Source organism: Culex quinquefasciatus, chromosome 2 (assembly GCF_015732765.1).
Source record: "Culex quinquefasciatus strain JHB chromosome 2, VPISU_Cqui_1.0_pri_paternal, whole genome shotgun sequence".
Lineage (NCBI taxonomy): Eukaryota > Metazoa > Arthropoda > Insecta > Diptera > Culicidae > Culex > Culex quinquefasciatus.
In genome coordinates this window covers 105,946,517-105,961,786 of record NC_051862.1, presented here as the reverse complement: position 1 = coordinate 105,961,786, position 15,270 = coordinate 105,946,517, and the positions used below count along the sequence as shown (strand labels likewise).

Below are 15,270 nucleotides of genomic sequence, written 5' to 3'. Positions count from 1 at the left end.
ACGTAGGAGTCAGGATGAGCATTGAGTCGCCCCTCGTGCCTGTCAGTCGAGCGGACAGAAGTACGCAGCCAAGGCGAGTCGACGAGAGAGATCGCTTGTGTCAACACACGTTTTCGCGGCACGGAATAAATGTCTTAACTAAATAGTAAAACGGTGTTTTCGTACGTTACATTGGCGACGAGTTCGATCGAATTTGCGCGAATCGGACCGAAAGGATGGCGCAAGGGCCGTCGTTTCGATGTTTCGACGGGGATGTTGACGAATGGCAGGCGTTCCGGGAGCAGTTGGAGCAGTACTTTGTGGCCTGCGACGTCAAAGAAGAAGAGAAGAAGAAGGCAGTGCTCATCAACCACCGTGAGCCGAAAACATACAAGCTGCTTCGGGATCTTTGCATGCCGAAGGTGCCGTCAGCAAAAAAGTATGACGACCTGTGTGATTTGTTCGCGAAGCACTTCACACCACCGGTGATCGTCCACAAAGAACGTCGTCTTTTCTGGAGAGCCACAAGAGGAACCGACCCCCGAGAGCGTCAATGCCTGGGCGGCTCGAGTCAAAATCTGGCCTCCAACTGTAAGATGGGGACCACTTGCAGCACAGTTTGGTCGACAAATTTGTGGACGGCTTGGAAGGAAAGGCGTACGAACGGATCTGCGAAGAAGACGAGAAGCTGACCTTGGAGAAGGCGCTGGAGATTGCCGTCAAGTACGAGCCGGAAGAACCCCGGCAGTCATCGCTGTTCCAGTTCCAGCGCGGCAAGCATCCGGCACAGCGCGGGCGATCCGTTCCAGAGCAGAAGACGGCCGGCACCGACGCGGGACGCTGCCTGGTGTGCAACAAGCCGGGACATTTGGCTGACAGCTGTCGGTACAAGAACTACCAGTGCCGAAAGTGCCACGCGAAGGGACATCTGCAAGCAGCTTGCCCGGTGAAGCGAAACTACTTCCTCGGGGATCAGCGGAACGGAAGCGGCGTTGCTGAGGGTGCCTCAGACGCGATCAACTTGGAGCAGAACTTCATAAGTAAGTGGGAGTTCAACTCGATACACTGGGTGGAGGAGAAGCTTGCGGTCGATAGGCCAATGACGCTAGGAGTTAGAGTAGGCAAACAGAACCACGTGATGCAGTTAGACACCGGAGCAGCGATATCGGCGGTGTCTTTAGCCTACTACGACGAGAACCTGAGGGACTGTGTTTTGCGCCAATCGTCGTTGAAATTGAGTGGTTACGGCGGAGAAAACTTGTAGTGAGAGGAGTGATTGAGCCAGACCTGGTTTACGCGGGCGCACGCAAGAGAGTGGCCTTCGCAGTGATCGAGAACGGTGGCCCGCCATTGCTTGGCCGAAATTTTGTTCGTGCTTTCAATCTCGGTGTGTCGTCCCTCTACTCGGTTGAAGCGGATGCGGAAAGCGTCGTGCAGTCTATGGTCAGCAGCCATGCAGAACTTTTCAGCGAAGGCTTGGGAACGTTCAAGTACGGCACCATTAAGCTCGAGCTGGAGGAGGATGCGAGGCCGATTTTTCGGAAGCCAAGGACGGTGGCTTACAAGTTTGTGGACAAGGTAGCTGAAGAATTAGACACCATGGAAAGAGACGGCGTGATTTCCAAGTGCGACCGGTCGAGTTGGGGAACCCTGTTGGTCCCGGTGATCAAGGCAGATGGGAGTATCCGGTTGTGCGGGGACTACAAGACCACGGTGAATATGCACGTAAAGGATGTCATCCACCCTCTACCAACCGTGGATGAAGTGTTCAGCAAGTTGAACGGGGGCAAAAGGTTCAGCAAGCTGGACCTGTCAAAGTGCTACAATCAGTTCGTGCTAGACGAAGAATCTCGGGAAGTATGTGCAATATCCACGGGCAAAGGCGTGTACAAGATGAATAGGCTGCCGTTTGGGATTCGTCCAGCATCGGGAATCGTGCAAAGGATCATCGAGCAGCTACTGTGTGGTATTCCGGGTGTGCAGAATTTCCTGGATGATGTGCTAGTTACGGGTAGAACCGACAGGGAGCACCTGGAGAACCTGGCGAAGGTGTTCGACGTGCTGGAGCAAGCGGGGCTGAAGTTGAACCTCAAGAAGTGCCAGTTTTTCAAGAAGGAGGTTACGTATCTTGACATGTCATCAGCGCCAACGGACTGTGCAAGACCGACGAGCGGGTCAAGGCTATCCGGATGACTAAGGAGCCGAAGAATGTGCAAGAAGTCAGGGCATTTGCTGGGTTGGTCAACCACTACCCCGCTTCGTCAAGAACATCGCTGACATGATGAGTCCTCTGTATCGCCTACTGAAGAAGGGGACAAAGTTCGTGTGGTCCAGCGAATGTCGCGAAGCGTTCGTAAAGGTCAAAGACGCAATTTGCGAAGACGTCATGCTGGCTCATTTTGACCCGAATGCAAAGTTGCTGCTTGTGTGCGATGCGTCCATGGAAGGCGTCGCCGCGGTCTTGGTGCAAAAGGCGGAAAATGAACCGGAGAGACCGGTAGCTTTTGCGTCGCGAGTGCTGCATGCGGCGGAAAGAAACTACAGCGTTCTGGATCGAGAAGGGTTGGCGATAATGTTTGGTCTGAACAAGTTTTTCCACTACCTGGTCGGGAACACCTTTACGATCCGGACGGACCACAAGCCGCTGATTTCGATATTGAACCCTCACAAAGGTATTCCGGCGATTGCAGCGAGCCGCATGCAGCGATGGGCGAACTTTTTGGGCGGATTCAGCTACCGTATCGAGCACGTCAACTCAGAGGGCAATATAGCAGACTACCCGTCTCGAGCTCCTTTCGAGTCGTGGACCTTGTGGAAGGAGGATGACACCTACTTGAACTTCATTAACACTGGTCAGGCCAAGGTGATCAACGATGACGTCGTCCGTGTCGAAATTGGCAACGATCCGGAGCTGGCGGGGATTCGGGAGTGTTTGTGAACGGGAGACGACCCAGTGACCCGAAGGCCAGTCCGTACCGAAAAGTGTTCAACGAGCTGTCGCTGGAGAATGGACTGATTATGCGAGGAGTACAAGTCGTGGTGCCGACAGCGTTAAGGAAAGCAGTGTTGGAACAAGCTCACCGGTCACATCTGGGAATCGGAAAGTGCAAGACGGTGATGCGAAGCTTTGTGTGGTGGCCAGGAGTCGACAATGATTTGGAGACACACGTTAGGAGCTGCAAGGCATGTCTGGTGAACAGGCCATCGCCAGAGAAAGCGAAGTTGATTCCGTGGGAGGCACCAAAGTCAGTCTGGAGCAGGGTCCATCTTGATTTTGCGGGCCCTGTAAAAGGTTGGAGTTTCCTGATCGTCGTGGATGCCTTGTCAAAGTGGGTGGAAGTGTTTCCAACGCAAAAGTGCGACACGGAGTTTGTCCTTGAAAAGCTGGCTGAGTGTATCGCTCGGTTTGGTCTGATGCATGAAATCGTTAGTGACAACGGCACGCAATTTACTTCTGCGAAGTTCCGGAGTTTTCTGGAGGCGAACGGCGTTCGGCTGGTTTTAACAAGTCCGGGGCATCCTGCAACAAACGGTCAAGCGGAAAACTCGGTGAAAACGTTCAAGGCCTCCTTATTGAAGTCGTTTGCGAGTGGATCTACCAACGTCAAGGAAATAGTGGCTAATTTCTTGCTCGGGTATAGATCTGCGACCCATTGCTCAACGGGAACTTCACCAGCCCAATTGATGCTTGGGAGACAACCGCGCTCAACATTGGATTTGTTGAGAAGCAACGATCGGGGAGTTTCAAGTAAGGAGGTGAAAAAGGCCAGAGAAGCTATTGTCGCACGGCAGTCCAGACAGGTTGACAACTACAAAGGAACACGGGAACAGCGGTTCAACCTAAACGAACGAGTTATGGTGCGGGACTACACTAACCCCAACAAGGCCGCCTGACACCGGCGGTCGTAACTGCCATCGTGGGAAAACGGAATTACGTGGTAAAGCTCAGCAGTGGACGGGAAATCAAGAGGCACCTCAACCAAATGCTAGCGGACACTACGGTCGCACCGGAGGGAGGAGAAGGTGGTATCAAGCTAGGTGACAAGGCTATGAGTGATGTTCCCCCGAGGCCGAAGGAGCAGCCGGGTGTAACGGTGTATCGGGCACCGTTCAAGCGGGTCGTGGAGCTGTTTGCAAACGAGGAACGGGTTGACCCAGTCTACGACGTGTCCGGTACAGGTCCCACTCCGGAGGAGGTGGAGCTTCAACCGGAGGTTCCGGCGGTGGCAGACACAGAGGAGCAGCGTGGCGATTTGGCGTTGGTACCAACAGACGAAGATGACGACCACTTTGTAGATGCTAGACTGAACGGGACAGATAGTGAAGATAGCGATACAGGGCTTGAATTGGCAGGGTTCGACAGAGGGAAATGGAAATTTCGTGATGATTTAGGTAGACTACTCCGGAAGTAACCGAGGGCTTTTTCTGTTTCAGACTTCAGCCTTTGATTCGGATTTGATCAATGACCACACATATTTTCATTCAATCTAAAAATGTATTATTAGCTTAGTGCGGGGGTGTGACGTAGGAGTCAGGATGAGCATTGAGTCGCCCCTCGTGCCTGTCAGTCGAGCGGACAGAAGTACGCAGCCAAGGCGAGTCGACGAGAGAGATCGCTTGTGTCAACACACGTTTTCGCGGCACGGAATAAATGTCTTAACTAAATAGTAAAACGGTGTTTTCGTACGTTACATTAAGAATTTAAGAATTTAAGAATTTAAGAATTTAAGAATTTAAGAATTTAAGAATTTAAGAATTTAAGAATTTAAGAATTTAAGAATTTAAGAATTTAAGAATTTAAGAATTTAAGAATTTAAGAATTTAAGAATTTAAGAATTTAAGAATTTAAGAATTTAAGAATTTAAGAATTTAAGAATTTAAGAATTTAAGAATTTAAGAATTTAAGAATTTAAGAATTTAAGAATTTAAGAATTTATTAATCAAAAAGCATAGGAATACTTAAATTATTTTAGATTTGAGAAATATTTTTTGATTTTTTTTCTATAATGTTTTTAATTTGATTTTTTTCTAGATTTTAAATTTTGACTTTTTAATTTTGGTTTTTTTAATTCTTAAAATTTTTGGTATTTTGAATTTCAGATTGCTAAAATTTTGAATTTGAAAATTTCTGATTTTTTATTTTACAATTTTAGAAATTTAGAAAAAAAATTAATATGTATTTTGATTTTTTTGACAATAAAAACTATTAAAACAAAAAAAAATGTTTCGAATTTTTGAATTTCTGAAGCTTTGATTATGGAATGTTCTGATCTTTTTATTTTCGCCAACAATGTTTAAATTTAGACCAAAAATATTTCTACCGATTAAATTCCATCTAAAATTCGAAAGTGGAGGCCAGCTTCTGTTACGTTCAATCAAGCTCATATTTGGCGCCCACCAGAACAAGCCCAAATAATAGTTTTTGTTACACATTCTATATCTTCGGAAAAAGTTTGTAATATTTGATTTACGACATTAAAAATTTAATAAATCCAGTATGAAATTAAAAATAAATAAGGTTAGAATCATTACTCAAAACTCAAAAGAAATTAAATATTCGGAGCCAGAGATGTTAAGAAATGACAAGAAACATATAAAAAATAATTTCTACATAATCTTCTTTTTTCGACGTTTCGTACTAAGAAAATACAAACAAACATTTTCAGAAGAAAATTTTATTAATAAAACATATGAAATTCTTGCACTCAAAGGAAAAAACAAATTATCGTAATTCCTGATAATATTTTTCTTGATAACTTGAAAGTAATTCTATCTCTCTCAATTAATTTATTTATCAAAATTGCCATCCGCGCGAAATCCGCGCCTGAGCAAAATTAGCCAGCAAATCCGCGCCAGATTCGCGCTTTCCGCGCCGTCCGTAACAACCCTGGATATCCCTCCCGTATACCACCGTACCTGTCAAGTATTTCGGCGCCATCCCTTTAGTTACACGAAACACAAAAATTAACGTATTGTACTTGATCCTTTGACGAACAGACATCCATTGTAAACAATCCAGCATGTTTTGCCTTGGCGTAAAACGATCACATTTCAAAATTAGTCGCATCACTTTGCTCTGCAGGACCTGCATTCTTTTTAGTTATTGACGAGTTGCTAAAAACAGGATAGAGGCACACACTCAGTGTCTTGCGAACCTTCGTGGTGAACGGACACTAGAGCTGCGGTATTTTTTACTACCTAAGCTCAGAGTTATTTCAAAACAAAATTCACAGTCTTTTTAAAGACTACCTGAGTTATTTTCCAAAATTCTAAACAGTCTTTTCAAGACTAACACCACCTGAAATTTTGTTGTATTTTACAAACGAAGCCATCTTTTTAAGAGAACTTTGCTTGCAAAATGCGTCAAAACAAAGGTAAACGCAAATCTTCTGAAGATTTGGTCGTTACGTCGGTGAAGCGTTTGAACGCTAAACCGGCTAACGGAAACAGAAAAGGAAACAGCCTCTTCTGAGGTCTGATTCTGATTCTGAATGTGAGGTCAATCCTCCAATTCCATTGACAAACAGTTTCGGTGTTTTATCCGAAACTGATGACAAGGAACCTTCTCCTCGTACTGAGCCTTCTGCCGTCGAGAAACGAGTAAAGGCTCCGCCAATTGTAGTGACTTCCGTCTCCGATTTGGCCAGCTTTCGAACGCAACTGAAGAATTGCAAGGAAACTTGCAATTTGAAAGTTTCGTTCCAGCTTGGTCGAAGAGGAGAATGTCGCTTGTTGACGGAATCTTTACAAGATCACCAAACTTTTGTTGGTTATTTGAAAACCACAAACACAATTTCTACACGTATGAGACCAAGAATGCTCGTCCATTCAAGGCGGTCTTGAAAGGTCTCTCCAACGACTTGTCGGTGGATGAGATCAAAAACGAACTTAAGGTGTTGCTTGGCTTTGCCCCATCCCAAGTAATACCAATGAAGAAAAAATCAAACGGGAATATTTCTCGCTTTGGTTTGACTTCACAATTTTATCTGATTCATTTCAACAGAAATGAAATCAACAATTTGAAACTTTTGGACAAAGTTCAGTTTTTGTTCCATGTACGGGTAAAGTGGGAGCATTTTAAGAAACATGGCGGTAATGGCCAGAATCTGACCCAGTGCCGGCGTTGCCAGGCATTCGGTCACGGTACTGATCATTGCGCCATGGTTCCAAAATGCATGGTTTGCGGGGATTCTTCTCACGACAAGGACAATTGTCCCGTGAAAGAAGTCACCCAATTTAAATGTGCAAATTGTGGTGGAAATCACAAATCAAATTTTGGGATTGCCCCATCAGAAAAAGGTTTTGGATTCTCGTGCTAAGCATCAGCCGAAATCCAAACCGAAATTTTCTCAAAGTCAGGTTGTACCTGCATCTTTAAATCAAACGTTCGTGCTGTCTCACTCGAACAATTCTAGAAATACCCCTACCGTGGAAAAGTTAGGTAACAACAATGGCATTTCTTATGCTAACGTCGTTTCGGGTTCATCCACGAATTTTAAATCCTCTACCAATCTTTCTGAAATTGGGCAGGTACCTCAAATCTCATTTGAAAATTTTTCTGCTGGCAACGCTTTGGGATCTTCTGATCTCGGCGATGTTACGTTTGAAAAATGACTTTTTGCAAAACTCACTGTTTGGTTTGATTCAAACAATGAGTAATGCTACATCCATGATGGAAGCAATCCAGATTGGATTAAAATTTGCGAATGATGTTGTTCTTACCCTGAAGTTTAATCATGGATCTAAGTAATTCCATCAATATTATGAATTTTAATGCTCGCTCTTTAAAAGCGAAAGAAAATGAATTTTTCAACTTTTACGAGTTCATAACGTGCATGTTGCTGTTATAACCGAAACATTTTTAAAACTGGCACTTATTTGAAAAGTGATCCAGATTATAAAGTTATAACTAATAACCGAATGAATCGAAATGGCGGTGGAGTTGCAATAGTTATCCACCGTAGTATGACTTATAGCACGTTACGTGACTTTAAGTTAAAAGTGATTGAAAGTTTGGGCATTGAACTTGAAACTTCTTTTGGGAAAATTATGATTGCAGCTGCATATTTGCCATTCCAATGCACTGGGGAAAATAAAAATTATTTCAAAGGGGATTTGAATAAACTTACTCGGCATAGATCTCGATTTTTGATCATCGGTGATTTTAATGCCACACTGAGAAAAAAGAGTTCCCAAAATCATGAACACGTTCATGAAGAACAAAGTGTTCAAATTCCATGGTACGTTTTTGAAAATCGTACCATGGCATTTGAACACTTTGTTCGTGGTTTCCAATTTCATGAACGGGTGTTCACGATTTTGGGAACTCTTTTTTCTCCGTGCAAACACCAATCTTGGAATAATTCAAAAGTAAATTCCAATGGTAAAATTCTATTCAGAGATTGCACTTCTGGTCTTTATTCGGTTTTATACCCGAATGGGCCAACTTGCTTTTCTTCTGTTAGAAATCCATCAACAATTGATTTGGTGTTGACAAATCAAAGTCAGTATTGTGGTCCTTTAGTGACTCATGCTGATTTTGATTCTGATCATCTTCCAGTAACTTTTTCACTTTCTCATGAAGCAGTTACCAGACCCAATAGTTCTGTGTTTAATTACCACAAAGCTAATTGGGACAGGTATCAGCATCATATTGAGAATAATTTAAATCATAATTTTGTTTTAGAAACCAAAGCTGATATTGATTCAGCCTTGGAATCTTTAACTAATGCAATTTTGGATGCTAGGAATATTGCTATTCCTAAAGTCCAAGTCAAATTTGATTCTCCCATTATTGATGACGATCTTCAGCTTCTGATTCGTCTGAAAATGTTCGCCGAAGACAGTATCAACGTTCTCGTGATCCTGCACTGAAGCGAATTCAAAAGACTTGCAAAAGGTTATTGACCACAGATTCACTCTCCTGCGAAATGAAAAGTTCGCAAGAGATGTCGAACAAATTAAACCTTATTCCAAACCTTTTGGAAACTTTCAAAGGTTCTTAAGAAACCTCAAAACCCATCCCTTCTTTAAAAGATGGTGATAATATTCTATTAACTAATGGGGAAAAGCTCAAAAACTTGCTCAGCAGTTTGAGAGTGCTCATAATTTCAACTTGAATGTTTTGAGTCCTATTGAAAATCAAATTTCAATAGAATTTCAGAATATTGTTGAACAAGAATTTTCATCAGATGAAGTTTTTAATACGGATCTGACTGAAATAAAATCTATTATCAAAAAATTTAAAAATATGAAAGCCCCTGGTGAGGATGGCATTTTTACATTTTAATTAAAAATTACCAGAAGCAACTTTAAGTTGCTTGGTCAAAATTTTCAACAAATGTTTTGATTTGGCATATTTTCCCAGTAGTTGGAAAAATGCCAAAGTAATTCCGATTTTGAAACCGGATAAAAATCCTGCTGAAGCCTCAAGCTATCGGCCCATTAGTTTGCTTTCATCTATTAGTAAATTATTCGAAAGAATAATTCTTAATAGAATGATGACGCACATTAATGAAAATTCAATTTTCGCTGATGAGCAGTTTGGATTTCGCCTTGGGCATTCAACTACTCATCAGTTGTTGAGAGTTTCAAATTTGATTCGAAGCAACAAATCTGAGGGCTATTCTACTGGCGCTGCTCTTCTAGACATAGAAAAGCATTTGACAGTGTTTGGCATAAAGGTTTGATTGCGAAATTGAAAAGGTTTAATTTTCCGATTTATATCGTGAAAATTATTCAAAATTATTTGACGGATCGTACTCTGCAGGTATGTTATCAGAATAGCAAATCTGATCAACTACCTGTACGTGCTGGCGTCCCTCAAGGAAGCATTTTGGGTCCAATTTTATACAATATTTTTACTTCTGACTTGCCTGATTTGCCCCGGGATGTCAGAAATCTTTTGCTGATGACACAAGCATCTCCGCCAAAGGTAGAAGCCTTCGTGTCATCACAAGAAGATTACAAAAGCTTGGATATTTTCAATTCTTATTTGAAAGAATGGAAAATTACTCCAAATGCTGCAAAACTCAACTTATTGTTTTCCTCACAAACCAAGGGCTGATTTTCTTAAACCAAAAGTCATCACATTATAAAGATGAATGAGGTAAATTTAAAGTGGGAGGATCAAGTGAAATATCTTGGACTTGCTTTTGACAAAAACCTTACTTACAAGGATCACATTGAAAGTATCCAGGTTAAATGTAACAAATATATTAAATGTTTGTATCCACTTATAAACAGGAATTCTAGACTTTGTCTCAAGAATAAACTGTTAATTTATAAACAAATTTTCAGACCTGCCATGCTTTATGCTGTGCCGATCTGGACAAGCTGTTGCTTAACCAGGAAGAAAAAACTTCAGAGGATTCAGAACAAAATTCTGAAAATGATTCTGAAACTTCCTCCCTGGTTCAGCACCAGTGAACTTCATCAATTAGCCGAAGTTGACACATTGGATGTTATGTCCAATAAGATAATTGATGCATTTCGACAAAAATCATTGCAGTCTTCAGCTGCATTGATCCGCTCTTTATATAGTTTATAATTTAGTTTTAAGGTATCCCTTTTCCCTTTTGTACATGTAGGACCTCCTACATTTGAAATCACTGATTAGCGAAAGCTACAATATTTCATGAATAAATGAATGTTGCTAGTATTTAAAATTGAGGTGAAAAGTCATCGTTTGTGATTGGACACTCAATAATATTTTAACTGAATGAATGTACATGGAAAAGAAATTTGAATAAATATAAACTTAAAAAAAAAAAAAAAAAAAAAGGATAGAGGCACAGTAGTCGAAGTGAGGAGCAATCAGGGATTTGTATACGTCTATTTTGGCTTCAGTCGTCAGGTAACGGTTAATTCTGCAGAGTACTCCAAATTTTCGGGCTGCTTTCCGTATTGTGCAGTCAATGTGGTCATTAAAGTTCAATTTGATCATCTCGACCCTCTCGATTTCCTCGCCATCTATCCGAACCGCTCTGCTTACGCCGTCGCTTGGTCGTGTGGTCACTATAATGCATTTTGTTTTGCTGACATTCAGCTGTAGTGTCTCAGCCATTCGGTAAAACTGGCAAGCTCAGTATTCATCACGTTAAAGCACTCTTTAAAGCTAGTATCATTAGCGAAAAGGTTTACTTGAACTCGTCTCAGTGCTTGCTTCAGGTCGTTGATATATAAAATAAAGAGAAGCGGTCCAAGACACTGCCTTGAGAAACTCCAAGATCTACTGCCGTGGCTGCTGACGTGGAGCCGTTGTAACGAGTCACCTGCGTTCTGCTGTCCAAGTAGCTGCTAAACCATTTGAGCACTGAACTTCGAACACCGTAGCGACGCAGAACTGCTTTCAATTTGGTTCGGTCAATGGTCTCGAAAGCTCGCTTCAGGTCTACGAACACCGATAGGACAAATTTCCCTTCTTCAATTGCTTGTTTCCATTTCAGCAGTAACAGGTTGAGCGCTGACTCACAGGAGTGATGCTTTCGGAAACCAGACTGCTCTTCGAGTAAAACTTTCGTCCGATCCACAAACGCCAGGAGCTGCTCCTTTACTATAGTTTCCAAAACCTTCTCATAGAGTGGCAAAATGTTGATTGGTCTGTGATCTTCCGGGCGCGTCGATTTCGGTACCTTAGGTATCGGTATCACCAAAGTCCGCTTCCAAGGTTGTGTGAATTCTCCGCTTTCTAGGGATCTGTTGACAATCGCCAACAGCTGCTCTCCAACAGCGTCAAATGAATCCGTCATGACCCGTTTTGTCACGCAATCAACACCAGCGCAGTCTTTTAACGAGTAGACTGTTTCTTTCAGTTTCGTCAAGGTGATTGGTTGAAGCTCCGTTAATAAGTCCTCGCTGCCATCTTCGTTTACCCTTACTTCTGCTGGTACTACTGCTGGTTCCACCTGGGCTGGTGGGATGTTTCTATGGATTGTCTCTACACTTTTCACGAAGAACAGCTGCGCAAGTGTGCTGATGTGGTAGTGTATGTACACATCCGAGAATAGGGAAGAGTGGTATTTTCTTAGGAACCAACTTAGAGAAAAGGTTCTAAAAACAACGAAAGAAATAGGAAACAAATATTCAGAGCACTGCACTGCGAAAGGTGCACAAGGTGGTTGCATGTGTTCTTTTGTGCTTCTTGGTAAGAAGATGACCGCAAAATCCCCGATGGGCGACTGTAGTGATATACTGAGGAAAAGCTTGACAAAAGACAGCCTGAGAGGCTTGCTCTCGCGATGTTGTGGAATGGAGCAGCTGCTGTACGCGTCGACATCATCATTACCACCATCCGTCACTGGCAGCGTCCCACACGTCGTGTTCGTGGTGTTTGCGAGAGTTCGAAGGCATGAGAGGTGCACACGGAGTGTATGCTGCAACGGGCGTTAGCTGGTGAGGTTGGCCAAGGGAAACACCAAGTTTGTGGTAGGCTCGTTTCTTTTTCAGGCCATGTATGAGTGCGGCTAGCACTAGTGCTTTAACAAGGTGAGTTCTTAAAATTTTGTTTTGATTTCGTTAGGCAACAACCCCAATCGACAGATTATTTTTTACTTTGATTCCCCTGTAAAATAATAATTTAAGTTTAAGTTAACCCCTCACCCTAGAGTTTAAAGAAAAACACCCCTGAGATTTTTTCAGCGTTTGTAGTGCTGAATCTCCTCTTTCAAATGCAACCTGGCGCTTAAAATTTGGCTTGCGCCTTTTCGAGATATTTGAGTTTTAAATTTGCATCTTTTTTACCTTAAAAAGGCTGTAAATTTTGACCCTTAAGTCCAAATTGACTTGTCAAAAAATAAAAATGTGTGTTTTTTAGAGCTCTAAAAGTGCCCCCAATATCACTTTTCTCTAAAACTTAACCCTGAATTTCCACGTTCAAAAAACTGATTTTTAAAGGTTTGCTTGGATGTTTTCTATAAATTTGGTCGTAGAAGGCGTAGATTACGAGATAAAATTTTGCTGTCTTGGACAAAGTTGCTTGGATTGGCAAGCCCAACAACTTTTTAGAAGACAAAAAAATTCCCAAAAATAATCCTGAAAAGTTAGATTTTCAAAATCACCCTAATCGTGAACCACCCTAATTTTCAACCAAACCAAAAGTTGCCCCTTTTAATTTAAATTAACTCTTCTGAAGACACCAAAGCTCCAAAACTTCATCATTTTTCGGAAAATCCGTTTTCCACTTAATTTTGCGATCTGGACCACTGTGCATTGCGCATTTTATCGCAGTTCTATCTTTTTCTACAGTCACACAAAACGTAGAATAAGCTAAATGTAAATTTTCTGTTCTTAAAACTTTATGTAACGTATTAATGTCTCGAACACATGACGACTTTCAAAGTTTATCATGCATGGATGATTCACAAACACAATTTTAAATTATGTTTGTACATAAGACTCGCTACACCATATGCTTCACATATCGTGCTCATGCAAGCATAGAAAAATAAACCGCTCGATAATTATATTATTTCCTTTTTTTTATCCAGCTGTTCGTTTTAGTATAACGAATTTAACGAAAGGTGTGTGTATATGGTAAGATGACGAAAAGTTAAATGGTTTAAATACATTGTTCGTTGACAACCTGACTCAACAGAATTGAATAAAGAGATGATCAAAAAATAGTTTTTTAAAGTATTGTACAACCATTGTTAGTTATCTATCGACATTAAATATAGAGGACACTGAATGATTTGAGTTTGCAGATTCAAGCTGAACAGAAAACTTAACTATTTTAAATTATTTCTTTTTTATTTACTTCATTCACAAACAGTAAAAAACCCAAGCCTATATAATTTTCCTATCGAGAAATTAAAAGTGAGAGTATGCGCGTGCAACATGGAGTTGAACTTTTCGAAGTACCATGGTAAACTTCACAGCAACTTCACAAAAACGTTTAAGAGGCAGTATTTGTAGATTCTGCTCGGTTTGTTCTAGAGGTCGTATCGAGATGCTCCGATTTGGATGAAACTTTCAGGATGTGTTTGTCTTTATATGAGATGAACTTTTGCCAAATATGAGCCCTCTACGACAAAGGGAAGTGGGGTAAAACGGGCATTGAAGTTTGAGGTCCAAAAAACATGAAAAATCTTAAAATTGCTCGCATTTCCGTAAAACTTCATCAATTCCAACTCTCTTAGATGCATTTGAATGGTCTTTTGAAGCCCTTCAAAATGTGCTATAGACATCCAGGATTGGTTTGACTTTTTCTCATAGCTTTTGCAAATTACTGTTAAAAATGGATTTTTTTAATACCTTAATAACTTTTTGCAACAGCCTCAAACACCCATACTCCCATAGGTCAAAAGTTAGGGAATTTCATGGACTATAAGCCTACGGTATTAACTTTTTGGCCAATCGCAGTTTTTCTCATAGTTTTACGATTTTTCTATAACAAACATTTTACAACGTTAGTTTTTGCCCTGTAGGCCGCCATAGCGGCACTTTTTGGTCTCAATTTTGACATATTCGGAATCCTCAGGAAATTTTACATTAGATTGAGATGTTGGAGTTATGAATTTGATTTAAAACATAATTAAATAAAACATTTATGAAAAAAAGTTAGATTTTTCATACCCTGTGTTCAATACGTCAAATGCTGTATCAAGTAGGCGAATACCTGTTTTACCCATAATCCGACAAAATGCTAAATAATATTTTAATTAATTCTAAATTGCATTTTTTCCGATCAAATTCAAAATTTCAACACCTTAATCTAATGTAAAATTTCCTGAGGATTCCGAATATGTCAAAATTGAGACCAAAAAGTGCCGCTATGGAAGCCTACAGGGCAAAAACCAACGTTGTAAAATGTTTGTTATAGAAAAATCGTAAAACTATGAGAAAAACTGCGATTGGCCAAAAAGTTAATACCGTAGGCTTATAGTCCATGAAATTCTTTAACTTTTGACCTATGGGAGTATGGGTGTTTGAGGCTGTTGCAAAAAGTTATTAAGGTTTAAAAAAAATCCATTTTTAACAGTAATTTGCAAAAGCTATGAGAAAAAGTCAAACCAATCCTGGATGTCTATAGCACATTTTGAAGGGCTTCAAAAGACCATTCGAATGCATCTAAGAGAGTTGGAATTGATGAAGTTTTACGGAAATGCGAGCAATTTTAAGATTTTTCATGTTTTTTGGACCTCAAACTTCAATGCCCGTTTTACCCCACTTCCCTTTGTCGTAGAGGGCTCATATTTGGCATGAGTTCATCTCATATATACAGCAATTCCATTTAAAAAGAGCCTAAACCAAAAAAAAAGTTCTCCGATCGGGCTCAAATTTTTTCTGGGG

At 41.2% G+C, this 15,270-nt stretch overlaps 2 protein-coding genes across 2 annotated transcripts; both read left to right on the top strand.

Moving 5' to 3' along the window:
* Window positions 1-1,419: 1,419 nt before the first annotated feature.
* Window positions 1,420-2,172, top strand: LOC119766169 (uncharacterized protein K02A2.6-like). Its single transcript, XM_038250580.1, has one exon. It carries the CDS (start codon window positions 1,420-1,422, stop codon window positions 2,170-2,172), a length of 753 nt encoding a protein of 250 aa, XP_038106508.1.
* A 992-nt stretch (window positions 2,173-3,164) lies between these two features.
* On the top strand, window positions 3,165-3,873 carry LOC119766168 (uncharacterized protein K02A2.6-like). Its single transcript, XM_038250579.1, has 2 exons — window positions 3,165-3,224; window positions 3,337-3,873. The coding sequence occupies exons 1-2, from the start codon at window positions 3,165-3,167 to the stop codon at window positions 3,871-3,873; spliced, it is 597 nt and encodes a 198-aa protein (XP_038106507.1).
* Window positions 3,874-15,270: the final 11,397 nt, after the last annotated feature.

Excerpts from the sequence above, each read along its gene's own strand:
- LOC119766168 (XM_038250579.1), top strand. The coding sequence starts at position 3,165 with ATGTCTGGTGAACAGGCCATCGCCAGAGAAAGCGAAGTTGATTCCGTG. Across the intron at positions 3,225-3,336 it reads ATTCCGTGGGAGGCACCAAA|TGCGACACGGAGTTTGTCCT; the intron begins GTCAGTCTGGAG and ends CCAACGCAAAAG.
- LOC119766169 (XM_038250580.1), top strand. The coding sequence starts at position 1,420 with ATGGTCAGCAGCCATGCAGAACTTTTCAGCGAAGGCTTGGGAACGTTC.